Source organism: Capra hircus, chromosome 2 (assembly GCF_001704415.2).
Source record: "Capra hircus breed San Clemente chromosome 2, ASM170441v1, whole genome shotgun sequence".
Classification (NCBI taxonomy): Eukaryota; Metazoa; Chordata; class Mammalia; order Artiodactyla; family Bovidae; genus Capra; species Capra hircus.
Window position 1 is genome coordinate 118,191,932 of NC_030809.1, and position 27,208 is coordinate 118,219,139.

Below are 27,208 nucleotides of genomic sequence, written 5' to 3' on the forward strand. Positions count from 1 at the left end.
TAAGTTCTTTAGGAAGTAAGTTGAAAGGCCTACATTGCTCACATCTCCAAAACACAACCAGCTCTCAATTATTTTACTGTAGGAATGGTCCCAGTTGTCACCTACATGGGTTATAGACAACACATCCCGGTAGATAGTTATCTGTCTGATGACTGTGCTAGCTAGCAGCCATGGTGAAACTGAGGGTTAACTTTCAGGATGGTGGAATTTTCCACCTAATTTTCACTTAATTTGCATAATTAAGACCACAGTTCTTGACCTATTCTTTTCTTAGGCTTTGAAAATTAATCAGAAACAGCTGTAGACCAACACTGTCAGATTAAGAAAAAAATCCTCCTTCTGATGAGTGAGGATTGCAGATACTTTAAGTGAGTTAATTAATCTGTTTCAAAATGCAGTGCAAAGATGGCCATGCACGTGGCGCTGTGTTGCCCTCTGTTCATTTCTAACCCTCACAAATAGCGTGGCTGGATCGGGGAAGAACTAAGGGCACAGCTCCACAGACTCCTGGAGATGCCCAAACTTCTTCCTCCCGCCTCCCCACCATGGGATTCAGTGAAGGTCCTTTGCCTGCAGACACACAGCACAGGATTCGAGTACATGAAGAATACTTTTTTCACTTCATTAATAGTGAAGAAGACAATCCAAGGATGAAAGGAAGACATTATCCTCTGCCCAGATAAATACATTCATGTCCTTCTAGACACAGTGGTGAGTCAAGGACAGTAACACCAAAAATAGTGTCTTGCTATGAGATAATTCTACAATTCTGCAAGGAGCTGAGACTGTAAAGCAGCAACATTGGTTGAGAAATGTCTAAAGACTACTCATTTTGGTCCAGACAATGCCAGGCACAATAATAAATACTAATAAAAACTCAATGATCTGTAACACCTTAAACTACTTTGGTACACTTCCTAGGTGGTATGTTTGGTAAACATCAGAAAAAAATGGCATATATGAAACAAACCTTAACTTCCTGAACTCTGATTTGAAAGTTAAGCTTCTGTGAATCTAGAGTGGAACGTTACATGTTCGTAAGTTTAGCCAGTGAACTGGTTGACTTTCATGAGTCATTTATGAATAGAGTGCTAATTTAAGAATGTTTTAATTAATACATTCATTGATAGAATTTGCATGATGGAAAAGCTGCATAAAGTGAAGAGGATGAAATGAAGCAAGTCAGAGCTAAAAATCCAATAACCACCTTCTAGTCTTAGCACTGCTGACATTGTCTTCTCTCCATACTCATTGTGTACAATGCAGCTATATAATCCTTGGTCTACCAGCAGAACATTACACGTGGTAAGAGACTGAATATGTCCATTTTGTGACTGCTTCACTCTCTTATATCCCTCTAGCTTTACACCTTCATAAATCCAGGTTATATCAACAGAAGACTCATCTTCTAAAACACAGAGGAGTCGAGTTGCATCACTGCACTTTACAGAGAGGTCCTGAAGATGCAGGAGAATCTTTGGCACTTCACCCATCGTCTCTTCAGCACTTTTCTCAGATAACTCAGTGCTTTCTGCAATTTGTGAAAGGAATGCAGCCTGGTGCAACTGTACATCTTCAAAGGATACAGCTGTGTGGGTGGAACTTTGAGATACACTTTCAAAAACCTGCAATTCATATGCATATGATGATCCTTGAAATGACTTCATTTCGCTCTGCAATATTCTGCCAGTCCTGCTTTGTGAAAGAGGACTCTGCCACTGCCTGGGACTTGGTGGACACTTACATCTCTCCCAGAACTTTGCCTAGCTAGGGCTTGCACTGTATGCTAAGTGACAAGAAAAAGAAAAGGATATTAAGATCTAAGCTTTGTCACTTGGCTAGGTTAATAAAATAAAATGACGTGGAAGATGAAGATGAAAGACATCACTGTCGCTCAGAAGCAGGCTGCCAGATGCAGTGTGCTCCAGGGTGTCAGGATTACACAAAAGAGAGTTCATTCCCAGTGATGCAGTGATGAACGGATGATGGAGGCTCATGCGGATGCCGTGAAGTATCTGCTTCCTTCCTTCGGTTGCCATTGCAGCTTCCCAGAGTGATAGAACCACTCTTTTTTCTTGACTCCATTTGGGATATCATTTGTCCTCCCTCCCCCATATACTTTATCAACAACAGGTAGCAAATAGCTCATTAATGATGCAATGATGAGATGTTGCTTAGAAAAGTAAAAATGTCAGGCAAAGTTGATGCCTGCATGCTAAACAGCTTCAGTCGTGTCCAACTCTGTGTGACCCTGTGCACTGCAGCCCACCAGGCTCCTTAGTCCATGGGATTCTCCAGGCAAGAATACTGGATTGGGTTGCCATGCCCTCCTCCAGGGGATCTTCCCAAAAAATAACTAGTGTAATGCCCTGAACACATACTTCAGTGAGATTTCAAGTATACTGGTTAAACCATAGCTGAGGACTTAGGGGGAACTGTTAGTAAATGATGGACCAGCCACCATAGGCACTGAGACACACAGCAGAGACTCTCATTAGTAACAGTGGGGGGAGCAGGGGTGCAGCAGGGCAAAGTCTTTGAAGCAAGCTGGGCTTCCTTTACCTTTTGGAGTCACTGCGAGTGTAGCTGCACAAGTGGCTTCCCCAGCGCAATTGGCTGCTTTGCAACAGTATTGCCCGGCATGCTCTGAGTAAGCATCAACTATAAGCATTAAAGCCAAGCCTGTGGACTCCTCAAAGTAGAAAACTACATCTTTTGTTGGCAGAATTGATTGTTGGTTATGAAACCACTGGATTTCTGGCTTGGGAATGCCAGAAACCCTGGCATGAAATCTGACTGTCTCCCCGCTGTGCACCCTGAGGCTGGATAGAGGCTGGATGAAGATGGGCTTTTGGCCAAGGGGCTCCTTCTTAAATGAAACTGATGAAGAGATATGCCATTGAGAGTTGGATGTGACTTCTTCAAGTGTGCTAAATCCTGAAAAGAAGCATGCCAGCCTTTAATGTCGTGCGTACCCTGCATTGAAACCAGAACTCATTAGGGCGCAAATTTCAGTGGGGACTAGAATCCAATCCAATCTTGATGCCTTGTCAACATATGCCACTATTGATTCAAAATCACACAAGTTCCCTTCCATTCTCCAGACACGCTGGGGCATAAATAGTCTAAGGGGTTTCATACATTGCTCATGAAGGCAGTAGCAGAGTGTGCAATTCAGGTTACATATTCTTGTTTTCTGTTATTTTTCTCCCTTCCGGTTGTAAGACCAGCTTTTATTTTTTGGTAAACCACATTACACTGATTACTAAGAAAACCTCTGGCTATCAAAATGAAGTTTTTAAAATTAAGGAAAAAAGTGAGAGCTGCCCTAACTCTTCATGTATTTGTATATGTTAACTATTACAGAGACTAAGGACTCTCCTGGTGGCCCAGTGGTTAGGAGTCCTCCTTCCAGTGCAGGGGACCTGGCTTTAATCCCTGGTCGGGGAACTAAGGTCCCACATGCTGTGGGGCAACTAAGGCCACATGTCACAACCGCAGGGCTGAAGCGCCACAACTAGAGAGAAGCCCTCATGCCTCAACAAAGATCCAGAGAGCCACAGCTAAGACCCAATGCAGCCAAAAACAAATACATTTTAAAAATATTAGAGACTAAATTGCTCAGGAAAAATAGTCTGACTGTATAAAAATACTATCTCATTTTGAATCAAAGCGCCCTCCCTTGCCCTGATACTGAGGAAGTGTTTCTGAATGCAATTTAAGAGCTCCAAGTAATAGAAGAATGTTAAACCATCTCACAACTGAGCCTCTCAATCCTCAAGCATTCTTTGAATGCTGGCAAGACAGATCCAGCTGATGTACAGACCTGAAATCATCCACAGTAGCTTCTGGGAAATCAGAATTTCATCAATACCATGGTGGAATAGGAACACTCTTACACTGAAAAAATTCTTTTAAAAAATTTTCATGCTAACCAGATGAGAAAGCAAATCTACCTAATTCTTTAGCATATGTTTCTCCCCATTCTGATACACGCTACTCAGGAAGCATGAAGGCTGGTAATGAGAGCAATACATTACAAAATACTATGGAGACAAAGCAGGGCAAAATAAAAAATGATAAGCTCTGTGATTCATAATGAGAGGGGGTAACTGAAAAGCGGGGAACATTGCATGTAACATGGAAATAATTAGTTGCATTAAGAGAAAAGGAGGACCAACGATGATTTACACGAAATCCTTAGTGATTGTTACCCACGTTGTAAGATGAGGTCTGTGTTTAAATGTGGCTCTTAAAACTGTTTTGCCATACCTTCCAGTCTCAGAGTGGCTGTGCTTGACACTTGACCTACAGCATTGCTGGCAACAAAAGTATAAATTCCTTCATCTTCTGGAAAAGCTTCAGCAATTTCCAATTGGTAAGTGTCTTCAAACTGAGTCATTTTAAAGAACCGAGATGGCTTGATTTTCTTGTCTTTGCTGTACCAAGACACTTTTAGATCTGTAATACAAAAGGAAAAGGATCTTTACATTACCCAAAGTGGGTATTTTTATTTACCTGCAAACACAAAATGGACTGTATAGCTGACTAATGTTATATTTATCTAAATAATATGATATTTTCTCATGGGCATGCCACATCTGATCTTACATGATTTCTTGTCATTTTTAAGAAGGAAACATGATTTTAGAGAAACCCAGCTTATAGATGGGTTAGAATGTTTGAAAGTTTACAATTTTAGTTATATTCTTTGTAATCATTTGCATGTCGTGCGATGGAAGCAAAGATGAGATTTTTACACATTCGGTGACTTTGAGAGAAAGCCTGTCCTGAGAAATAGTGACCTCTCAAGGTGACCGAGACTGTGGTTGCCTACTCAGACAGGAAATGAGGAAAATCTGCTTAGGGAGAAAGATCCATCAAAATTAGAGCTGAAACGATCAACACTCCATAAAGTCTAAAGAGATACCACTGAAGGCTGAAGGAAAAAACCTCTACTACTTTGTTACTAATGGGCAAGCACTGGAAGGTCTCAGCACATCAGAAAATAATTTTTAAAACTGAAAGAAAGATTCATGAAATTTGGGCATCTTAGATAAATTTGGCTTTTTTTTCAAAGTAGCAGTAATAATAAATAATAATATAACTAGCTATTTCCACACAAGGATTTGAACCATCTTAAAATGATAGAAAATAAAAACCCAACCAAGGATAAAAGAGTATATGCTGTTATAGTTTAAGGTGATGTGTACTTTTAAAATTAGTATCCTTTCATTAATAACCCTGTAAGTCAAACGTAGATTCAAATTCAGTTACTTGTTTTAAAAGCCAAAATCAAAAGCATCTTCTTTCTGCAATGAGGTCATTATGTTACTTCTTTATCTCAATACGATCCATGGGGATCTTCCAACAGTCCAATCATTTAGTGTTTGCTTGCATTTTTGCCTAACTACTAGTTGATGATGGTTCCCCCACTTCCCACTATGGTAGCTGTTTATAAACAAGTGCCCCTTTTAAAGAAACAAATCTTTCCACTTCCTTAGGTAGCAAGATAGGAAATGGAATCCTGACAATACAATTTATCAGCCATGTGACCTTAGACATGTAAGCTAATCTCTTTGAATAAGTCTTCTCATTTGTAAAATAAGAAGCATAACAATCCATAGGCTATAAAACTGCTGTGTGAATTCCATGACACACAGAGGAAAGGGCTTTATAAACAATAGGCGCAGTCAGTCATTAAAGCAAGAATAGCTAACCTCACAAGGGGTCAGCAATGCCTTCAACAACTTGCCAAAAAAACAGGGTCACAGGATACAAAAGTAATATTATCACACAGGACGTAAAAGTCATCCTACAAACACTGGTTTGTTTAGTCCTCAACAGAAAGGGAAGGGTAGAGAGCATTAGTCTTCACAAGAGGGCTTATTACTGCCTGACAGCTTCTTCCTTTGGTGAACTGAATGAAGCAGGACAGGCATGGGCTGCCTGTAAGAAATGAGCTAAAGGGCGAGATTTGTCTTGCTGGTGGACTTGGCGCTTCTTGCTGGACTTCCACTACCTGCGTCAGCCGCTGGCTTCCGGCTCCTGTGAGGCTGCCCCACAACCTCTGCTCCTACAGAGTACAACCCCCGCTACACCGCTGTTTCTGCTCCTACAGAGTACAACCCCCGCTACACCGCTGTTTCTGCTCCTACAGAGTACAACCCCCGCGACACCGCTGTATTTGGTCCCTGGGTCTCACCCATTCTACCTCCTGAACTCTTGCACAATGTACCCCTTCTTTCTTCTGACTCCCCTCATTGGCAACACTTTCCAAGCCAAGCCTTATGAAATGAAAGGATACCAGCCTCCCCGCTGGGTCCTCCCCTCCAGTCTCATCTCCCACAACTGTCCATTCCTCCTTTCGTTATCTAAACGAAAGTGTTTCTTCTAAAATGCAAACCTGATCATGTTACTGAGGGGTTTAAAAATCTCTCAGTGATTCTTCAAAGGAAACAGGAGTCCTAACTAACCATAGAATACCAATACTTTATTGGTATCTGACCCTTGCCTTCTTTTCTAGCCTCCCAGCTCCCTCATTACAAGACCATATTTAAACCACTTGTTGCCAGCATAAAATGTTCTGGCAAACCTTCATGACTCTGCAAATGCTGTTTTCTGTCTGAAGCACCACTGTGCTCAATAAGCCTATTAATTCTTCAGTGTGCCATCCATGCATCTTTCCCCAGCTGTCCCCCAGACAGCACTGAGTAGGTGGGCTGTTACAGCACTCACAACCTTGGAATCTAGCCGTGCATCGCCTCACCTACACACTGAGCTCCAGGAAGCCAGGGACAGGTGCGGCAGCCCTAGAACCTAGCATGATGTCTCAACAGCAGGACACAAATATTGGTGGAATAAAACAAAAGAGATGTTTAAATGAGTGATGGGCATTCCTCACTGCCTAACTAAGTATTTATCATTTCACTTAGCTAGTTGCCACACTGTAAGCCTCCACATGATACTGACTCATTACAGAATGAACAGTAGCAAAAAGCTAGATTTATTATGTTTTAAAATTCTTTTCCAAATTTTTCTGCTACCAGTAGGTGGCACCAGAGACCTTCAGTAGACAACATTTTCACTCAAAAGCACCACCAGATTCCTCAGACCACATTCTGTGCTTTGCTAAGTATTGATTTCCCATAACATGAGACTGGGGCTTCTGCCTACCTTTTTTTCCCCCCAGTTTGTAGAAAGTAGAGCTGCATTTACTTTCTTAAGGCAAGCTGTGTAAATATTTTCAGTCCGAGTGCCACAAAACAACGTGATTCAGTAAGCTTTTATTTTAAAAAGGCATTTTTTAAATGAATTTATTTTTTGTTACATAGAAAATACATTTATGACAGGATGCTAAAACCTCTGTGTATATCTAAATATTACCACACAGAGAGAGTTACGATCACATGAATTTATAAAGTCCGTTCAAACATTTAAAGACATTGCCCATATAGAAAAGATATTTTTCTTTTGCTATCCCAATTGAGGTCTGGTAAAGATTAGACTGTATTTTTACAACATCCTAAAGGCAAACTATAAAATGACTTACCTAAAAAAGCACTATATAAACATATCTAAGACTACTACTTTAGATAATCCATATTTACATATAATCAAAATATTCCTCTAAAAATTCAAAAAATAGATAAATTATTTAGTGTGACTTTGGTGAATTTAAAATTAAAATTATTGTTTCTTTCTTGTGTTAGTAAGATATTACCCACTCAATTCTCATTTCTTAATATTTAGGGTTTCTCAAACACTATGTTCTGAAGTAATACAGTCTGTAGTATTTTTCTATGTTGGTCCCCCATTACCAGATTTTTATGTTTCTATAATTCCTTCCAGTGGTTGTAATAAAATTAATATATTGAGTACCAGCTACTTGTCAGCCACGTCATGCCTATAAGTGCTTTATATACTTTGTATCCTTTAATCATGCTCATAAAATCAAATGGGTCTATTTGGTTTCTAGATCAGCATCTCCAAATCGGAGGAGGACATCACTAGGTGATGGAAGCATGGTAGAAATACTAACTTGCTCAGGAAAATGGCTTCTGGCAAGGTAGAGACTGGGTCATAAACTAACGGGAAGAGCACTGTAAACAGAGCTAACTCGCTAGGAGTTCTCTGAGATGCCCACGCTGGGAGAGTTTCCCTTTGTGGTGGCATATAGGAGCAAGGAAATGAGAGAAGGATTTTCATCTGGGATAAAGCTGGCTTACCCTGTCAGTCTAAAATCGTCACTGGGTAAAAATGGCTCCAAACATTCTGTCCTACTCTACTGAGGTCAGACTCCTGGGGGAACGGGAGGGACTGATGGTCTTTGGGAAACATGCAGCAATTAAAAACTCATAACAGCTAACAGACTGAGGCATTACTTTTGGATGGGCACTGTGCTACGTGCTAATGTGGGTTATCTAACACAGTCATGAGGAGTGATCTGAAGCAGTGGATACCAGCCGTTTAACAAGCACGCTGTTGTCCAGTCAACAATTACTGAGCACCGACTAACATCCAGAGCTATCCTAGGACAAGGATCTGCCCTTGCTCTCACAGAGCTTTCCTTCTAGTACCTACTGCTTTTCAGGCACCAGGTTTTCGATACTAAGAATCCCTGCTCTCATGAAATGTAGATTTTATGACGGCAATATTATCCTCACTTTATTCATGAGGGAAAGAGAACCAGAGGAATCATGTCTTTGCCGAAGGTCACACAGTGGAGCTAAGATTCAAATTCAACCTCTCCGATCATCAGGCCCCCACTTTTGTCCAGTACCAGACGCTGCCGTCTAAATGGATGTGCCTTTTCCCACAAGCACTGTCCAGAGATTGAACGTCTTACACATAGATAGACTCTTCTTTTAAAACACATGTAGATGCTATTATAATTATTTAATAATGATTGTAGGTTTTGTTGTATTTTTTCAAGAGATAACAAAAGTCTAACTACAACCATAAAGAAAATATGACATTTTTGTAAGTTTGAAACACTGAATTTTTCTTTTAAACACATAGCATGCAATTTACCATCTTCACTATTGTCAGGTGTATAGTCCTAAAAATAGTAGTGGAAAACACCGATCTAATTCTTAATTCAGTAATTCAAGTAAATGTTCTGCAAGATGGCCATAAAACTTCAAATTATCAATGAGAACTGTTTGTAAGGGAGGAAGGGGTGAGAAAACCTTTTCTTCACTTACATCCTTCTTTTTAAATATTAGCAGCTCTGCCCTTCCTGGTAAACCTACCTGTTCCAGAAACTCTGCATTGAAAGTGGGCTGGCCGTCCCTCAGAAGTGACAGCGTCCTGAAGTGGGCTGACGATAGCAGGAGGATAAACTGGCATTTCCTGATCAGGAGACACAACTTCCGGAACTAAAGAAAGGGACCACAAGACTCGTCAGGACTAAGTCACCCTACTGACCTCCCGGAATGAAGCATGCCAATTTCTCTTAATTTATCTGGCCGTGGAGCCCTCTCAAAGTTTCTAAGTTGTATAGCAATCTACTTTTAGGACCCCGAAGCTGTATTTCTTAACATTTACTGGGAGAATGCAAAAACGAGTTTCGTAGGTTTCAGTTTGAGCTGAGAAGTAGCAAGGCATTTCTACCTTCCACAGAGAGGGACGCTGAGGTGGTGGCAACTCCGTAGTCATTCCTGGCCTCACAGGTGTAGACGGCCGCGTCCTCTGGGAAGGCTTCAATGAGCAAAAGTGTATATTCTTGCCCATCGTGAAGGAATTTGCACTTGAAACCAGTGGAAAGCAGCTGCTCTTCCTTATACCAGGAAATTTTGGGCTGCGGTCTGCCGGATATCACAGCGCAGAAGCGGGCAGGCTTGCCAGACTGCACGGTTACAGGCTGGAGTTCCTGCAGAATCTGGGGTGGCTCTGGGGCTGGGGAGAAAAGCAGACAGATAGCCCATGAAAACATGGGAAAGCACTGGAAAATCCACATTAGTTCACTGCCACGTGGTTATGTACCCTGAAACAGAAGTTTGGGATTGTGGTATCTTTAATTGTCTCAGAATCTTAGAATATTCTTCATGCTAAGGAGGAGAAGAAAAAAAAAAAAAGGAATTCTGTCCATAAATACAGGGAATAGCTTTAGAAAAATACTTTTGATATTTGAGGGATAGGTAGGTAGGTGCTTCAAGTGCTGTTTCTCAACATAATATCACCCTGCCTTTCCTGGCTGGGGTCTGAATTGAGGGGGAGGAGCAGTGGACAGTCCCCTAAAGAATACTGGAACACTTCCACACGCTACCTATTTTTAACAGTCACTGGGCAAATCCATGGTGAGCTAGCTTATCCCATTCAGGTCTGTTTTGAAAGTATTTGTGTACGTGTCATAGTCATTTTTAAGATATTGATGCCAATGAAGTGCAATCTTTATGAGTGAATGAATGTCATTTTAGATCTAAAGGCAATAGGTAATTTTTTTAAAAATCAGTTTTCCTGTTGGGCTAATCAGAACATATTCTTGGTGTCATGATGACTGAGGGAAACTGAGAGGCTCATGAACCAAGAAATGACTTCTGTGAGGCTGGTTTCTGACACAGTCATGTGGGAAGACCTTTATTACCCTGTGCTCAGATTCTCTACCACTAATACAGAAATAGTAATAACCGAATCATGACTGTTTGGTCCTCCAGGGCCCGAGGGAATGTTGGCAGTATGGTTCATTTTTACGAAACTTGAAATTTCTCTTAGTGTTCCTTCAACTGTCTCAGGAGTATTTGTTCAGACAGATAGGACTCATGGTCAGGACAGGAACAGAGGAACTTTTCTCTGTGTATGGAGGCTAGCCTCAGAACTAGACCCTCCTCATTCAGCTCAAAGTTTCCTCCTAAGAAAAGTCGGTGGTTTAATGGTGCTCCTCTGATTTGGCAGCGTGTGAAATTCCCCTCTAAAGTCAGAGCCCCTGGAACTCCGCTGTGGCTCTCTAGATTCTCCCTGGCACGCCCTACTAGAGGTGGAAATGCCTCACTGCTTGGTAGTGCTACAAGTGCTCAAGTAGTTAGGGCCAGGGGCAGAGAACCAGAACACTGATTGCTCTACTGAGAGACCCACTCGGGGTCTAGAATAACTGACATGCAGAGCAGGATTGACAGTGTTGACTGACCGAACAAGAATCTAGCCATTAGGTGCTTTCTAGAAATGACATTTCAGTCCGTTTTAAAGCTGCCATCCCTTTCCCACAGGCATAACATGAAAACACATGTAGCTCCAAGCACATGAGCACCATGGATTCTTGAGAAATTGCCCAGGAACTATCAGAAGTTTAGTAAATTGAAGTAGGGTGATCACTACAGATGGATGAACAGACATATTAACATCTCTACCTACCATTGACATAGAGAGTAACGGAACTCCTGTTCCTTCCTGCTACGAAGGTGTATTCACCGGCATCACTGTGCCTGGTCTCAGAGATAAACATCCGGTGGATTCTTCTCTCCACCACATACTGGTGCCGTTCCTGAACTTCGAAATTGATTTCGATGCCATCTTTATACCAGTGGGCATCAACGTCATCTTCATTGACTTCAAACTCAACAACAGCACGCTGTTTCTCAATAACCTTTGGATGGAGCAACAGAGAAAGAACACTGAAGCCCTGGTTTCCTTGTGGTTTTAACCTGTTTCTAAAGCAGCTCATTTGAAGAGCATGCCAAGCCCGCACATGATGATATAGGAAGCTGACTTTGTTACAGCACCCTCTCAAATTTTCCCTCCCTGTCCTTGGACAAATGGAGCCCACACTTCTTTTGCAGAGAATTGTGCTTATGCCTTCACAGAGACAATGATTTTATCCTTAAATGTTCGCTTCCTAGTTTATCATAACAGAAATGATGACACTTTACATCCGAGGGCTATTATCACTGACAAAGCCCTTTTAAGTTACTACTCAATTTGATTTCATATGATGTAAACAATGATCTTGTGACTTAGGCAGGAACTATTATCCTCATTTTTTCAAGTGAGGAAATAAGGCTCAGAGTGCGACAGCAGATGAGGATGGACATATCTAGGTCATCTGAGTCTTCACTGAAGGCTTTTTCACTATGGACTAAGGCCTGTAATGCCTGGCTCTTAATGGATGAGCAGTATCATAAATGTGAACTTAAGTACTGCTTCTCTTCACATATTACCCACATTATACCATGTCGGAAGACTGGCACCCCTGAGGACAAGCTCTACACATGCAGTCGAGAGCGAAGGTGTTTTCTCAGCATCCCTGCTAGGAATCCAGCTTTGCTCAGAGGGTGTGTTCCCAGCCAAGTCCCTAAACAGCTGCCTTTCCCACAGTAGAAGGCTTCTAGAAAAAGCCACCTTGTTCTGAAGTCCCTAAATTCCAGTTGCTGTGCAAACACCACAATTTAAATTTCAGTTCTTTTCGAGTTGGTGCTGCTTGGCAAGTGGCCACTTATTAGACAGTGAAGATTCTGCAGCTGCTTTCATTAAAGTATTTGGACAGCTATGAAGGACACACTTATCCCCTAAGTGAGAGGAAACTGTGACTAAGTTGATATCAGTATAAAAGCGTTAAGCCAGTAGGGATAAGCTGATTTCATTTTTTTTTTAGAAGACAGTGGTTGGAAAATTTTAAAGTCAAAAAGTTTGACAAAATGATAGATTAGGTGCTATTGATGATACCTCTAAAAACTCAGCACGTGGACAATTACCTGAACCTCCCTTTTGATGCTTCGGATGCGAACATCTCTGCCCTCGACAAAGAGGTTGGCACTGGACATGTTGCCCCCAGCCACCACTGTGTACTTCCCGGCATCAGACATCCGCGTGGACGGGATCAGCAGGCGATGGACGTACTTCTCCTTCTGTATCTTTATTCTGTGGCGGAAATGGAAATTGGGCTTTAACGTATGATGACTCAAAGAAACTGGGAGTCACTGGGGTGGCAAAACACACCAACGGACCTGTCCACTAGAGGCAGCTCCTGGCCATCTTTCATCCACTGCACGGCGATGTCAGGTTCAGAAACTTCACATTCAAACATGGCTCGCTTCTTCTCGAGAACCTTAATGTCCTTAATGTGTTTCCTAAATTCTATATGACGAGCTGGAGAATAGCATGTAAAAGAATTAACCTTTCTAACAGCTTTGCCAAGATATGATTACATACTATACAGTTCACTCACTGAAAGCATACAACGTCAGGGGCTTTCAGTATATTTAGAATTGTATAGCCATCACCATAATCAATTTCAAGGCATTCTCATTACCCCCAAAAGAAACCACTTAACCCTTAGCCATAACCTTCCAGACCCTATGCACTGTTCTTCCTAGAGACTTAGGCACAAATCTATGTCTCTATTGATTTGCACATTCTGAACTTTTCCTGTAACTGGATTCATATAATATGTGGTTCTTTATAACTAGCTTCTTTCACTTGGTATAAGGTTAAGGTTCATCCTTGTTGTAATACTTATCAGTACGTCCTTATTACTAAGTAATATTTCATTGCATAGATATACTTTATTCATTCATTAGCTGAGGCACTAACATTTTATGTAGTGTGTTTGACATTTCTTTTTATGGATATGACATTTATGAAACCATACCTTCCACATAAAGAGTGGCTGTTGAGGTAGCTTTTCCAGCCACAAAGGTGTACTCAGCGGCATCCCCAAAGTGGACATTCCTGATGTTCAGTGAGTGGGTGAGCTTTTTGGTTCTCATCTGGCACCTGTCAGTTGATTTGATTTCCACACCATTCTTTAACCATTTGTAAGAGATGCCTTCATAGTTCACTGTCACCTCAAAGGTAATGGTGTCTTTTTCTTCAGCATTGATGTCCTTCAGCATGGATGTGATCATGATTGCTGCAAAAGGGGAAGCAAATATACCCAAGGAGATTTCGTGTCAGTGTGACATGGGTTATATAACAGGCACAGAGCAAAACCTTGGAATGTCTTGAATATATCTGTTTAAGTGATCACAGTTCAGAGAGGTACTGCTCTATAGGATTATGCCAAGTGGCGGGGGAACAGAAAAAGCAAGCGATAGACACTGGAACATCTTCATAGACAGTCTTTGAATGCTATTCTAATCAAAACTTTTATCCAGATACCTAACTCAGTGTGAACACAGCAGATGAGGAAGAAAACGTGTAGGCTATGGGGCGATGGGTCTACTGGGTATTCTATATACATGTGTATTTACTTACGGGTCACTTTGAGGGTGGCGCTGACTTGGTCATTGCCACAGACAAACGTGTATTCCGCTGAGTCCTCCGTGCTGGTGTTCATGATGACTAGCTGGTGGAGCTTTCCCTGCACCACAATCTTGAACTTTTCACTCATCTCAATCTCCACGCCATTCTTCAGCCACATGGAAGGTACATTGAAGTGGGAGACCTCACACTCAAAGGAGGCAGTTTTGGTCTCGGGCACCTCGATGTTTTTCATGGTTTTTGTAATATGTAATGCTTGGGAAAAATCAGAGAGCACTCTGGTTTATATATACATATATATATAATTTTTTTTTTAAGATGAAGCAAACAAATAAGACCACCTAGCAATGCCGCCAGGGCTGTCTCATACTTACTCTCCACGAACAGTTTTGCTTTGCATTCCAGCTGCCCCACCACAGCTGTGTATTCCCCAGCATCCGAGGGGGAAATATGCTGCAACATCAGCTTGTGGACCTTCCTTTCTGAGACCAGCCTGTGTTTGTCACTCGGCTTAATCTCCACATTCTTGTGGAACCATTTAACCGGCACTGTGTCGTGGGAAACGCTAACTTCAAAGGAAACGGTGGCATTTTCCAAGGCAGTCACGTCCTTTGGCTTCTTAATGATCTTGACGGCTGATGGGGAAAGAGGAGGCCATTTAGTGATACGTTTCATTTCATGGTAACCATGAGGTGGCGACTTGTAACCTGCTTCTAAGTCAACTTACTCTCAACGTGCAGTCTGGCGCTGGCTCCCAGCTTTCCAAGCTTGAAGCCATAAACAGATTCGTCCACCACGGCACAGTTTTTAATTCTCAGAGAGTAAACTGTTCCTTTGACTGAGATAGTGTACTTGTCATTGGACTCCAGCACAACCCCGTTTCTGATCCACTGGACACCTTTTACGTTAGGGTGTGTGAGCTCCACCGTGAAAACAGCATCCTGTGTCTCTGTCACCGTGAGGTTCTTCAGAGTCTTCTTAATTTTGACAGCTGAGGACAAATTTATGATTGGTTTAGGAAATAAAGATGATACCATCAAGTAAGAGAATTCCTGAATAAGACTGTTACCTGACCATCTTGCAAATAAATGGTTATCAACAATTTTTGTAGTGAAGCAGCATCTCTAGAGTTTTTAAAAGACACTTTGTGATTACTTCGGAAAACCTAGGACCCAGTTTGAAAAGTACATTGTACAGTGATTTTGCTATACTTGAATGAGATGAAGTTTGTTTAGCTGTATACTGGGCTTCCTGGTGGCTTGATGGTAAAGAGTCTGCCTGCAGTGTGGGAAACCTGGGTTCAATCCCTGGGTCAGGAATGTCCCCTGAATAAGGAACTGGTAGCCCGCTCCAGTATTCCTGCTTGGAAAATCCCATGCACAGAGAAGCCTGGCAGGCTTCAGTCCGTGGGGTCACAAAGAGTAGGACACGACTGAGCAGCTTCACTTAGCTGTATACCAGTAACTTAATCAACGGATGGGAGACGGGTGAAAGAAGCCTAGAGAATCAGAGCATCGCATCTGCTGTTTCATAGAGCTGGAGCCTAAGACATGGCTTCTTCAAATAAAGTCAGAAGCAATTTTGCACCTGTGGTACATGGCTCAGAAAGTTCAAGAGTCTATAACGATTTTATGAAATGAGGATTTATGGCACCCAAAATGATTAAACTGTTTGACTTCTAGGATAACTGTCAAAAATACAACATGATTGAAATGGATCACTCTATTGTTATATCACTGACCTTCAACTTTGAGTCTGGCAGATGTTTTGGAAGTGGCCACCTTGTAGGTGTACTCTCCAATGTCATCTAGTTTGGTGGCAGCAATGATAAGTCTCCTTTTGCGGCCATCAGATTCACTTCTGATGGTTTTACTCAGCGGCAGGTGTTTGCCATCCTTCAGCCATTCGCCTTCAGAATCTGGGTTGGCAACTTCACACTCAAACACAGCTTCCTGGGACTCAGCTACAGTCTGATCTGTGAGTGGCTTAGAGATGGCGCCCCCTTCGGAACAAGAGAAATATAAGTGTGAGTCTTTAAAAAATATTTTAACAATAAAGAGATCTTTGCACAATTAAATAACAAGTTTTAAAACATAATTTTGCACATCATTAAAATTTCTAATAAAATTACTTTTATCCACACTGAGAAGATATCATAGAAACCTCTCATTCTAAGTATGTATGTAGTCTAGGTATGTACCCAGGGAAACTACTAGGATCAGGAAGGGTTTGCAAATGGAAAAGCAACTGTTAACTTGTACAGAATTCTGAGAACTCCAATGTGAAGCACGCTTCATGGATGGCCTGTAACCCAGTTTATTCTTCAAAAGCATTCTGTTTAGTCTCCTAAGGACGATTTCCTTAAAATATGCCTAATATTTGACTGGAAAAAAAAAAATCTGCTCAACAAAATTATAGTCATCAATAATGACTAGCAGATTGGGAACACCCATATACTGAAAGTCACTGTCATCTCTTCCATGAGGCTCCATTGTCTCCAATGCTGTCAGCTACTGGCAGAAATAATTACTCTTTCAGCAAGTTAGTTGCTAATGTATCTGTCCCTCTCTGAATTGTGAATTCCTCAAAAGAAATATCATGCCTTATTCATTTCTGTATCCTGAGTTCCTAGCAGCATCTGGCCTGTGGCAGTTACTTTAAAAATGTTGGGTAAGATCACATATAGGCTCAGAGTTTTTTTCTTGTTTTCACACATTTTAAAACATGTAATTTATATTAACTGTATCAAAGTACAGAATCTGACATTTTGTTTCAGAAGTTTTCATGGTCAAATCTCTGAGGAAATCATGATGTGATAAAGTATAAACCATACAATTTTTATACCAAAGAAGACACACTATTCCCATTTGACTTGCTTACATACCAGACGCCATGAACTGTATAATTTAATCTCAATGTCATATTCCAACTTCTCAAAACATAAACTGTAATGCACCAAATTAATGATGACTTCTAGTTTTTTCTTGACAGTTGGTTTAGACTTTTGATTCCTTATTTTAAACATAGTGACTTCTGCTGAGAATGGTTTACTTCATGTTATAGGAAAAAGACACATAGATACACCCACTGAGGTGTATTTTTAAAATACTCATTGGGCCCAGAAATAGTGTGAAGGGAAGAAAAACGAATGAAACAGGGCAATAAAAAAAATGAATACATCTTTACAGTAAGAAAGTTTAAATAAAGTTTGATCCAACAAAAAAAACATGTATTCATCAATCTATCATGTACAACGTATTGGATTATATGAAGATGAGAAAGAAGCAGTTCCAGACTTTGGAGGTATCTGCTCAAGTGCGGGAGGAAGAAATGGAGAATAAAACAAGTATATGAGTATGGGTCATGAAAGAAGCACACACAGAGCGATACTATGGTTGGCGGAGTAAGATCTACAAATGAGAAGATCAAGGAAGGTTGTACAGAGGAGACGGCATTTGAGTTATGACTTCCTGGGAGAATATTTCGAATTTAGGCTGATAGGAACAGTGTTGAAGGTATTACTGGTTGACAACAACACAAGCAGGAAACTGTGGGGAATAAGGAAGGAAACGGGTAATGATTTAAGTTAAAACAACTGTTCCATTTAAGAACTTATAATTTATAAATGTACTAACCTGCCACGGTAAGTTTTCCAGATGTCCTATTTTCTCCAGCATAAAATGTATATTCTCCTTCATCATCTTTCATCATATTTAGAACGGTCAACTTATATATTTTCCCATGAGCTTCAATTTTATATTTAGAACTGGGTTTGATTTCCTTGTCCTTAAAATTCCACAAGACATCAATTCCTGAGTGGGACAGTTCAACTTCCAAGACCACATTTTGGGTCTCTGTACAGGTAAGGTCACGAAGACCTCTGATAATTTTAATTTCTGGGGGAAAAATATAATCATCACTTGGTTACTATTACACTGGGAAAATAGAATCGTTAAGACACTATTAAGTGAGATGGAAGAATTCTTACTTTCGACAGAGAGATCACAGCTGGTTTCAACTCTGCCAACCACCAGCTTGTAAGGTCCTTCATCTGAAGCATGGGTCCGGTTAATCACAAGTCGCTGCTTCGTGCCTTTGACAATGGCGTGCACGCGATCATCAGGCTTGATTTGTTCATCATTTAAGTACCATTTAACAGAAGTCACATCAGGGACTGAGACCTTACATTCCAGCACAGCCTTGGTGCCCTCAAGCACATTAACATCTTTTAATGGTGTTATCACATCAACACCTGCAAAACCACACACACGGATTTGTGAATACAAATTTTTGTTGGAAATACACGCTCACTTGACAGCATAGATCTAAGACTGTGCAAGTTGCACTCACTGTAGACAGAGACGCGCCCATGGGTTGACAGTCCAAGGGAGGGAATGGTGAAGGAGTAATGGCCAGCGTCCTCCTTGGTCATGTCTTCAATAAGCAGCATGTGTGACTGCTTGTCTATCACAATGTGAACCCGGTCCCCCGGCTGCACTTCCTCGCCATCTTTCATCCAGACACCTTCCACGTTCTCTAAGGAGACTTTAACTTCAAGCTGAACAATGTCACCCTCGCAGACTTTTTGATCACTGAGTCCTTGTAGGATAGCGATGGGGCGGGCTATGAAAATATGGGGAGAGAAAAGAACGTTATGACGATTCATTATCAATAAACCATAGCGATGCTTGCTATAGGCTAAAAAGGAGGGGGAGGCTTACGTTTCATCTTCAGTCTACAGGTGGTCTTTTTCCCGTCGACAACAAAGCTGTATTCTCCCTGGTCCTCTTTGGTCACATCCTTGACGGTGAGGTTCTGACGTCCACGGCGAGATGTAATTGTGTACTTGCCATTGGATTTAAGCTCCACACCCTTATGATACCATTTGCCTTCTATATTTTCCGGGGTTATAATGCATTCTAACTCCCCTGAAAATGATTCTGGAACCTCTATGTCCTGAAGTTCTTTCACAAACTCAACAACTGCACCTGAATTATGAGATAAGGAGAAGTTAATTACTCTGGAGAGTTACGTATCTAGACTTAGATGAAAAATTAAATTCTCTGTAAATCTCTTATCTCCCCCATCCTATCAGGAATATTCTTAATATCTAACTTCTGGACTGAGAAATAAATTGTCAATGAAGTTAAGTGAAGTGAAGTTGTTCAGTCGTGTCCGACTCTGCGACCCGTGGACTGTAGACCTCACTTTAAAATAACCTCACTTTAAAAATATCCCAATTGTCAATATTCTTAATAAGTATTATACAGTCATGATTCTTGGTATGAAGCTTATATTAATTCATAGGTAATGCAGATGAAACCACCCTTATGGCAGAAAGTGAAGAAGAAAGAGCCTCTTGATGAAAGTGAAAGAGGAGAGTGAAAAAGTTGGCTTAAAGATCAACATTCGGAAAACTAAGATCATGGCATCCAGTCCCGTCACTTCACGTCAAATAGACGGGGAAACAGTTGAAACAATGGCAGACTTTATTTTTGGAGGCTCCAAAATCACTGCAGATGGTGACTGCAGCCATGAAATTAAAAGATGCTTACTCCTTGGAAGGAAAGTTATGACCAACCTAGACAGCATATTCAAAAGCAGAGACATTTCTTCTCCAGCAAAGATCCATCTAGTCAAGGCTATGGTTTGATGTGAGAGTTGAACTATAAAGAAAAGCTGAGTGCCAAAGAACTGATGCTTTTGAACTGTGGTGTTAGAGAAGACTCTTAAAAGTCCTTTGGACTGCAAGGAGATCCAACCAGTCCATCCTAAAGGAGATCAGTCCTGGGTGTTCATTGGAAGGACTGAGGTTTAAGCTGAAACTCCAGTACTTTGGCCACCTGATGTGAAGAGCTGACTCACTGGAAAAGACCCTGATGCTGGGAAAGATTGAGGGCAGGACGAGAAGGGGACGACAGAGGATGAGTTGGTTGGATGGCATCACTGACTCAATGGACATGAGTTTGGGTAAACTCTGGGAGTTGGTGATGGACAGGGAGGCCTGCTGTGCTGCGGTTCATGGAGTCGCAAAGAGTCAGACACCACTGAGCGACTGAACTGAACTGAATTCTTTTTAGGGGGTGAAAACTGCATAGCTAATTTTATCACATAATGAAAGTAACTCTAAAACTTGACTAAACAACAAAAGCATTATTTACTACCTTCGACGATAAGTTTGGCTGTTGTTTTCACGTTTTCGTCTTCCACAAGTACACAACTATAGTCTTCAGCATCAGATGTGTCGATCGTCAGCACGGAGAGGAAGTGAACTTTCCTGTCAGAGTGCATCCTATATTTATCTCCTGTGTGAATCTCCACACCATCTTTATACCATTTCACTTTGACAAATGGCTCTGAGGTTTCACATTCAAAGGTTGCCATGGTGTCTTTTTCCTTAGCAACAACATCTTGTAATTCCTGTGTAAAAGTGATCAATTGCTTGGCTACAAGAGAAAAAGGAGGGGGGGATAAAGCACATTAAATTGAATATACAATTTGGATAATGGAAAAGAAAATTAAGAGAATACATTATTAGATTTTCACAGATAAATAAAAATTGATCCATCAAGTGAAAGAAATCCAAATTACCCTGGACGAGTAAGAATGCGTGGCTTGAGGTTTCCCCAGCAATATTGATGGCTTTCACCATGATGCTGGCAGAGTCCTCAGCAGTCACATCTCTTATGACCAGCTCACAAACATTGTCTTCGGGCCAATACCAGTAGATTCGGTCAGAGCGCTCAATCTTCACACCGTTTTTGTACCACTCACATTCAGGATCAGGTTTTCCCACCACTCTGACCCGGAAGTGTGCATCAGAGCCCTGGCCCACTGTTTGGCTTTGGATTCTTTCGAATATTTTTGGGGCCTCCATACTAGGACTTAATTCAATTTTGTCAGGCTTAAAAGTTGGAATAGTGATTTTGCCTTCTTCAGCAAGGGCTTTCTTCTCCTCTTCGGTCAGCTCCTTGGTCCAGTGGAGAAGCTCTTCCTTTGTCTTCCTTAGAAGCTCTTCGTAGGATTCATCCTTCTTACGAGACTTGAGCTCCACAGCTGTAATGGCTTCATAATAGCCCTCCTCAGTCCTGCGCTTGAACTTGCTACGCAGCTCTTCTGACTCTTCAGACACTTTTTCATGGGTGATTCTTTCAGCCCTTTTCAGCCTCACAATTTCCTTGGTTTCAGTGGTGTCAACAGGTCTGTCTACTTTTTGCACTTCAAACTGAAGTTTTCCGGGTTCATGGACGTGGAACTCGGGCTTTGGCTCAGGGGCTCGCCTAAGGACAGACCTAAAATCTTCCCTCTGCTGGATCTCAAGCTTTACTTTATGCTCTATCACACCTTCAGGGTTTTCTGCGGTGACCTTGACTTCCCCTGTATCATAAGACTTGCAGTCCACGATGTCCAGATAATGAATGCCATCATAGCGGACTCTGAACCGTTTGCTTTTGCGGATGAGCTGCCCATTAAGGTACCAGTTGAGTTTGGGCTGAGGGTAGCCTGTTACCCGGCAACGGAATCTGGCGGTCTCCCCTTCCAGGACTCTCACTGGCTCTGGGAACAAGACAATGTCTGGCTTTTGCTTCTCTTTCTGATCGGTTGTCACACCAGTAAGGGCACCTTCATGAGCCATTCGCTCTAATTCTTCAATTCTCTGTAAGCCTTTCCTCCCCTCAGGCAGTTGAGATTCCTCCACAAGACTCTTCTCATCTTTGACGATAAGGGTAGCAGACGTGTGATCTGTTCCATATTTGTTAGTAGCTCTGCAAGTAATGATACCACTGTCTCTGGAATACGCCACTGCGTAATCAAGGCTACAATATCCAAATTCATTGATCATGCGGAGCCTGTTGGCAGCTTCCAGTGGCTTTCCATCGTGGAGCCACTCCACCACCATCGTTGGGTCACCAATTGGTGTCAGCCTGCATTCAAAGTGGGCAGGCCCAAAGCGCTTGAGTCTTAAGGAAGTGAGTTTTTTCTTGAAAAATGGTTTCTGTTGCTTCTCTTTGTCATAGAGGTCGCCTTCTTCCCACTGCTCTTGGCCATATCGCAAATGGAGAGGCTCCAGTTCTGGGGCTGCTATCTCCTTCGCTCTATACGTGCCTCGGGGGATGACTAATCTTCTCTCTGGCTCAGGCTCTGCAAACTCAACTTCAACATTTACTTTGCATCGTGTCGTGTCTCGGCCAGCCTTATTAATAGCGGTTGCAGTGTACCAGGCAGAGTCTTGGCTGACAGTGGAATCGATTTTAAGGGCGGCTTCTCCCTTGGTTCCTTCAATCCTATAAAAAGTGGAAAATAAATCATCAATACAGAAGTAGTTGTCACTTCCTTGAGTACTGGATTTGGGTAATGAGCTTAATTATTTTTCAAGCCAACTTACCTGATTTTGGGATATTTATGAGGTACAATGATTTCACTGTTTTTCAACCATACAATGTCAGGATTGGGGTTGCCCGTAGCTCTGACTTTCATTTCAAGCCGGGAACCTTCCTTTATGTTGAGATTCCTCAGTTTTTCCACAAACACTGGTTTCACCTGATGTTCCACAGCTGAAAGAGAAAGGTTGTGATTCTGAGTGAGTAGGGCTGAACTACCTGTTTAAAACCCAAGTGATAAGGTTATTTATTTTGAGTCTTCAGAGCAAATACCTTCCACAGTTAAAATCACTGAAATTGAAGATTTCCCTGCCCTGTTTTGGGCAACCACCGTCCATTCCCCAGAATCACTGGGTGTTGCAGGGACAATAAGCAGTGATTGGGTACCATCTTCTTTAACGACTACTTTATGGGTATAGTCATTGACAATTTGCTGGCCTATTAGAAAAATAAGCAAAAAAGGAATCACGTTAAAACAGTCGTTTTTAAAAGTTGTTAAGACACACAGATAAGTTTATTTTTGTGTTTAATAATTTATTCGTGAAAACTTACACTTACCATCATGAAACCAGAAGGTCTCAGGCATGGGTCGACCCACAACCTTTAAGTCAAATCTGGCAGTCTGTCCTTCTACACACTTGAAAGAAGTAGGTTTCAACACAAAGACTGGCTTATACAGTCTCTCGAGTTGTGACTCATCTGTTTCCTCCAGCCTGCGTCCAGGGGACATCCGTGCAGGGGACATCCTAGCAGGGGACATGCGTATTGGAGATCTGCTCACTGAACGTGGAGAGATGGATCTGAAAAACAAAATGCAAAAAAGAGTATTTTCATGAGGCATAGAGAAAACTCACCACAATAAATCTCTTTCTTAACATTATTTTAGAATTTACTTTGTGTATTAAAAGGTACCTCAAACTCACTGGGATCCAAAACAGAATACATTATTATTGCTCCCAAAACTATATTGTTCATATACCATCAATCCCAGTCAGGAATTATTCAACACAGCCAGAAACCCATCCTCAAAATCTTAGACTGGTCCTTAATACTGTCTCTCCCTCACCAACTGGGTTTAGTGAGTTACTGAACCTTTCTGATTCAACTACCAAAATATTTCAATAAATGTTGGTTGGTTAAATACCACCAACATAAATATGGAAAAATAAAAATAACTTACATATCCCAGAAGAGGAAAAACAAATAAAAGATATTTGAAAAAAGTCCCAAACTCTACCTATACATTGTAGCCAAATTGGCTTGGATTGATTTCAAGTGCTGGCACCACCACACAGGCTGGGTGAACTAAGGCAATTTTCACAGGGTCATGGACATTTAGTGTTCTCACTCTCAAAATAGCAACAATAATCCCTCCATTGCACGGTTGTCGCATAAATTAGTGATGTGTGCTTGTGTTAAGTCGCTTCAGTCGTGTCCGACTCTCTGCGACCCTGTGGACTGTAGCCCCCCAGGCTCCTCTGTCCGTGGGATTCTCCAGGCAAGAATACTGGAGTGGGTTGCCACGCATGCATGCTTGCATGCTAAGCCGCTTCAGTCGTGTCCGACTCTGTGCGACCCCGTGGACGGGCTGCCATGCCTTCTTCATAAACTAGGGATAACATGTAAAATCAGATGTCAAACAACTCTTTATGGCCTTCACTGTACTGGCAAAACAGATAATGTGATACCTGATGAAAGATGCTTTGCTCATCCTACACAGGGTAAGAACTAAAACCTGGGCAATTGCCAGCACAGAGAACGGTAGACTTCTGGGTTTTTTCAGCCTTCATACCCCCCTCTACATGACAGTAATTTGCTACTGAGATATTTGGTGTTTTAAACAATTTAAATACTGATCAACCTGAACTAGTATGAGCCTCACCTGATTCTGCTCACTGGCTCTGGTGTGGGTATGTAAGTCGGGGCACTGAGAGGTGCCGCAGGCTCCACATACAACTTCCCTGAGCAAATCGCATTTCCTTTCATATTGCTGGCAAATGCAGTATAGATGCCTTCATCTTCCGGAAGGACAACAGGTATTCGCAGACTAGCTCTGCCATCTTGTAGAAAGTCCATATGGTATCTCTCTCCATGTTTGATGCGCTTGCCATCTTTATACCATGCAATCTGCGAATAATATCATGCACACGTAAATAAGATTTACATAAAGGAGTTACACTATAACCTATGTGCGTCTTTATTGTAGCATGGAGGTATGGTCAATGCTTATATTTTACCTTGGGTAATGGATACCCAGACATCTTGCAATGAAATGTAACACCCATCCCTTCAAGAATTCTGTAATTCTTGACTCTTAAATCAAATCCTGCTTCAATAGCTTCAGATTCAGAAATGTCAACTGCCATCTTTTCTTCTCCATCTTCTTCAAGAAGTTCTTCTAATGTAGTCTTTATTATTCTGTATTCAATTTCTTTAATAAGTCTCTCTTCAAAGGAAGAAATGTGGAATTCCTATGTAGTAAAAAAGATGACAGTCTGTTAAAAAGATATCTGCTGACTGATAGAAATTCTTTAAGAGTATTTGTTTTCAGAAATAAGGTTTGATTACAATTTTTAACAGGAAGAAACATCTAGAAGCGTTTAATTTTGCTTTTTTATCTGTTTTTCAGTGAGAATTAGATGAGTCATTATTTTTTAATCTGCCTTCCAGTCATCTTTGGAAGTTCATGCTGTGGTGTCTTGGACAATGGTATTCTACGAGTATGGGTTATACATGTGATGTCTATCCTACCAATGAAAAAATGTCGGCAGTAATGAACTTTGTTGTTTTAGTAATTGTTTTTCCTACTTACGTGTAATCTTTATTTCCAAAGTCATATGTGCAACATATTAATATTATGAAGATTAAGGAAGCTCATCAGCAGTGAACCTGGATCTGCTTATAGTAGTATAACCCTGGCCCAGCACTTGAAAATGAAAATATCAAACAAAAACAGGGGCACTGCAGGAGGAAAGAATAATGTGTGAAGTGATTTACTTGGTCATTATTGTTACCTACCTGGTCTTCCACAAAAGTTCTGACCATTACAGTATCTTTGGCCATTTTCTTCCTTATTAAGGCTTGTTCTTTTTCATACTCTTTTTCATACTCAGGGTATACATATCCAGGTGCTATTTCTCCAACTTTAGGTTCTTGCACAAATGCAGTCACTTGTGTTTGGTAAAGCATTTCTTGCTGGGATTTCATCAGTGACTCATAATCAGCTAGGGGTTAAGAACATGAGTTAATTTTTAATGTTCTTATGAAAAAGCTTTCATGCCACTGTTCATTCAAGCAAGTCCTACCCTATTGAGAGTTGATAAATAAAAGCCAGATTTTCCATATTTTACTATCAAAGTGCTCAGGATAGACTAAGTAGATTGAATTTCAAACCCAAACTTACATTAATAAGTCAAAGCAGCCACTACTATTATAGAAAAAAATTTATATTAGCAGTCAGTCCTTTGGGATCAACCCTAGAGGTCTTCCTAATTTGTCATGTGACTTCTGGCAATTCATTTATCTTCCTTGGTCTTGAGTGCTTCATCTGCAAAACGGGGACAACATCCTAATCCTAAGGGGTTTTGTACAGAACATAGGATGGTCCACTATAAACGTGAACATCTTGGCAAAGATAATGGAGACCCACAGGTACGTCTTAATTTAAATGCTATTACCCTTTTTTTTTTTTTTCCAAATTACTTATGAATATTGAAAATCCTGATTTCTAGCTTAAAAAAAAAAAAAAAAAAACATTTGGAAACTCTAGCAACACTGAGCCTGGTATGTGTGTGCCTGGCAACAACATACTGGAGGTGGGGCGCTACTGACCCCTTGGGGCAGGGCATATACTCTCCAATTTCTCCACTGTCTTCATTGCACTCACTAATATCTGTCTGGATCGAGAGGGCCACGGGATTTAGAATCCTTACATTTTCATTTTTTAATTTAATGTAATTGTTTTGGCCTAACCACATGGCATGTGGGATCTTAGTTCCCTGACTAGGGACTGAACCTGCACCCCCTGCATTGGAAGGCAGAGGGTTAACCACTGAACTGCTGGGGAAGTTCCTCCTGCATTTTCAAAGTCATTATATACTTAGACATGAACGCACCAAAACCAAACTATTGTCAGAACCTTTGAAGTTTAGTACTGGTACGGTTTTTGAGGCCATGTGGTCTCAAACATTTCCTATGCAGCTGAGGCCAAGAGGAGGGCGGATGTGGACAGAGCCAGTATCAAAACTGGAATGCTGCAGCAGGACTTCTGACAATCACACAGGCTGCTTGTCCCTGCATTTCCATTCTTATCGTGCACATGGAACTACTTAGAGTTGCACTCACCTTCTTCAAGCAAGGAGGCAGAAGCCGAAGTTTCTCCATGCTTATTACGGATAACAATAGTGTATTCTCCAGCATCATCAGCAAAAGTCATTGAAATCACCAGTCTGCACTCTCCCGTTTGTTTGTTGTAACTCACTTTGTATCTTTATGGAAATGAACAAATGAAAGAGCTCATAAATAACCCTTACGTGAGTAAAATAAGCCTTATGTGGATCTGTGGTATAAAATTCAATGATCCTAAACATGGGACTAAGCTCCACCATAGAATATAAGAATGCTAACAATTG

General features: G+C 41.2%; 1 protein-coding gene across 2 annotated transcripts in view; it reads right to left on the bottom strand.

Moving 5' to 3' along the window:
• Nucleotides 1–27,208, bottom strand: part of TTN (titin) — a 274,875-nt gene that overhangs the window by 220,681 nt on the left and 26,986 nt on the right. For both annotated transcript variants that reach the window (XM_018065217.1, XM_018065224.1), the window contains exons 20-43: nucleotides 26,922–27,064; nucleotides 25,596–25,801; nucleotides 24,815–25,048; nucleotides 24,460–24,704; nucleotides 23,136–23,377; nucleotides 22,851–23,015; nucleotides 22,583–22,751; nucleotides 20,788–22,481; nucleotides 20,361–20,642; nucleotides 18,918–19,184; nucleotides 18,547–18,819; nucleotides 18,185–18,448; nucleotides 17,832–18,092; nucleotides 15,938–16,198; nucleotides 14,924–15,187; nucleotides 14,571–14,831; nucleotides 14,191–14,451; nucleotides 13,586–13,846; nucleotides 12,942–13,083; nucleotides 12,690–12,855; nucleotides 11,353–11,584; nucleotides 9,616–9,900; nucleotides 9,255–9,380; nucleotides 4,273–4,461 (exon numbers count right to left, since the gene is read on the bottom strand). In XM_018065217.1, the coding sequence (XP_017920706.1) occupies nucleotides 4,273–4,461; nucleotides 9,255–9,380; nucleotides 9,616–9,900; nucleotides 11,353–11,584; nucleotides 12,690–12,855; nucleotides 12,942–13,083; nucleotides 13,586–13,846; nucleotides 14,191–14,451; nucleotides 14,571–14,831; nucleotides 14,924–15,187; nucleotides 15,938–16,198; nucleotides 17,832–18,092; nucleotides 18,185–18,448; nucleotides 18,547–18,819; nucleotides 18,918–19,184; nucleotides 20,361–20,642; nucleotides 20,788–22,481; nucleotides 22,583–22,751; nucleotides 22,851–23,015; nucleotides 23,136–23,377; nucleotides 24,460–24,704; nucleotides 24,815–25,048; nucleotides 25,596–25,801; nucleotides 26,922–27,064 (6,893 nt within the window). The remainder of the gene's footprint in view (nucleotides 1–4,272; nucleotides 4,462–9,254; nucleotides 9,381–9,615; nucleotides 9,901–11,352; nucleotides 11,585–12,689; nucleotides 12,856–12,941; nucleotides 13,084–13,585; nucleotides 13,847–14,190; nucleotides 14,452–14,570; nucleotides 14,832–14,923; nucleotides 15,188–15,937; nucleotides 16,199–17,831; nucleotides 18,093–18,184; nucleotides 18,449–18,546; nucleotides 18,820–18,917; nucleotides 19,185–20,360; nucleotides 20,643–20,787; nucleotides 22,482–22,582; nucleotides 22,752–22,850; nucleotides 23,016–23,135; nucleotides 23,378–24,459; nucleotides 24,705–24,814; nucleotides 25,049–25,595; nucleotides 25,802–26,921; nucleotides 27,065–27,208) is intronic.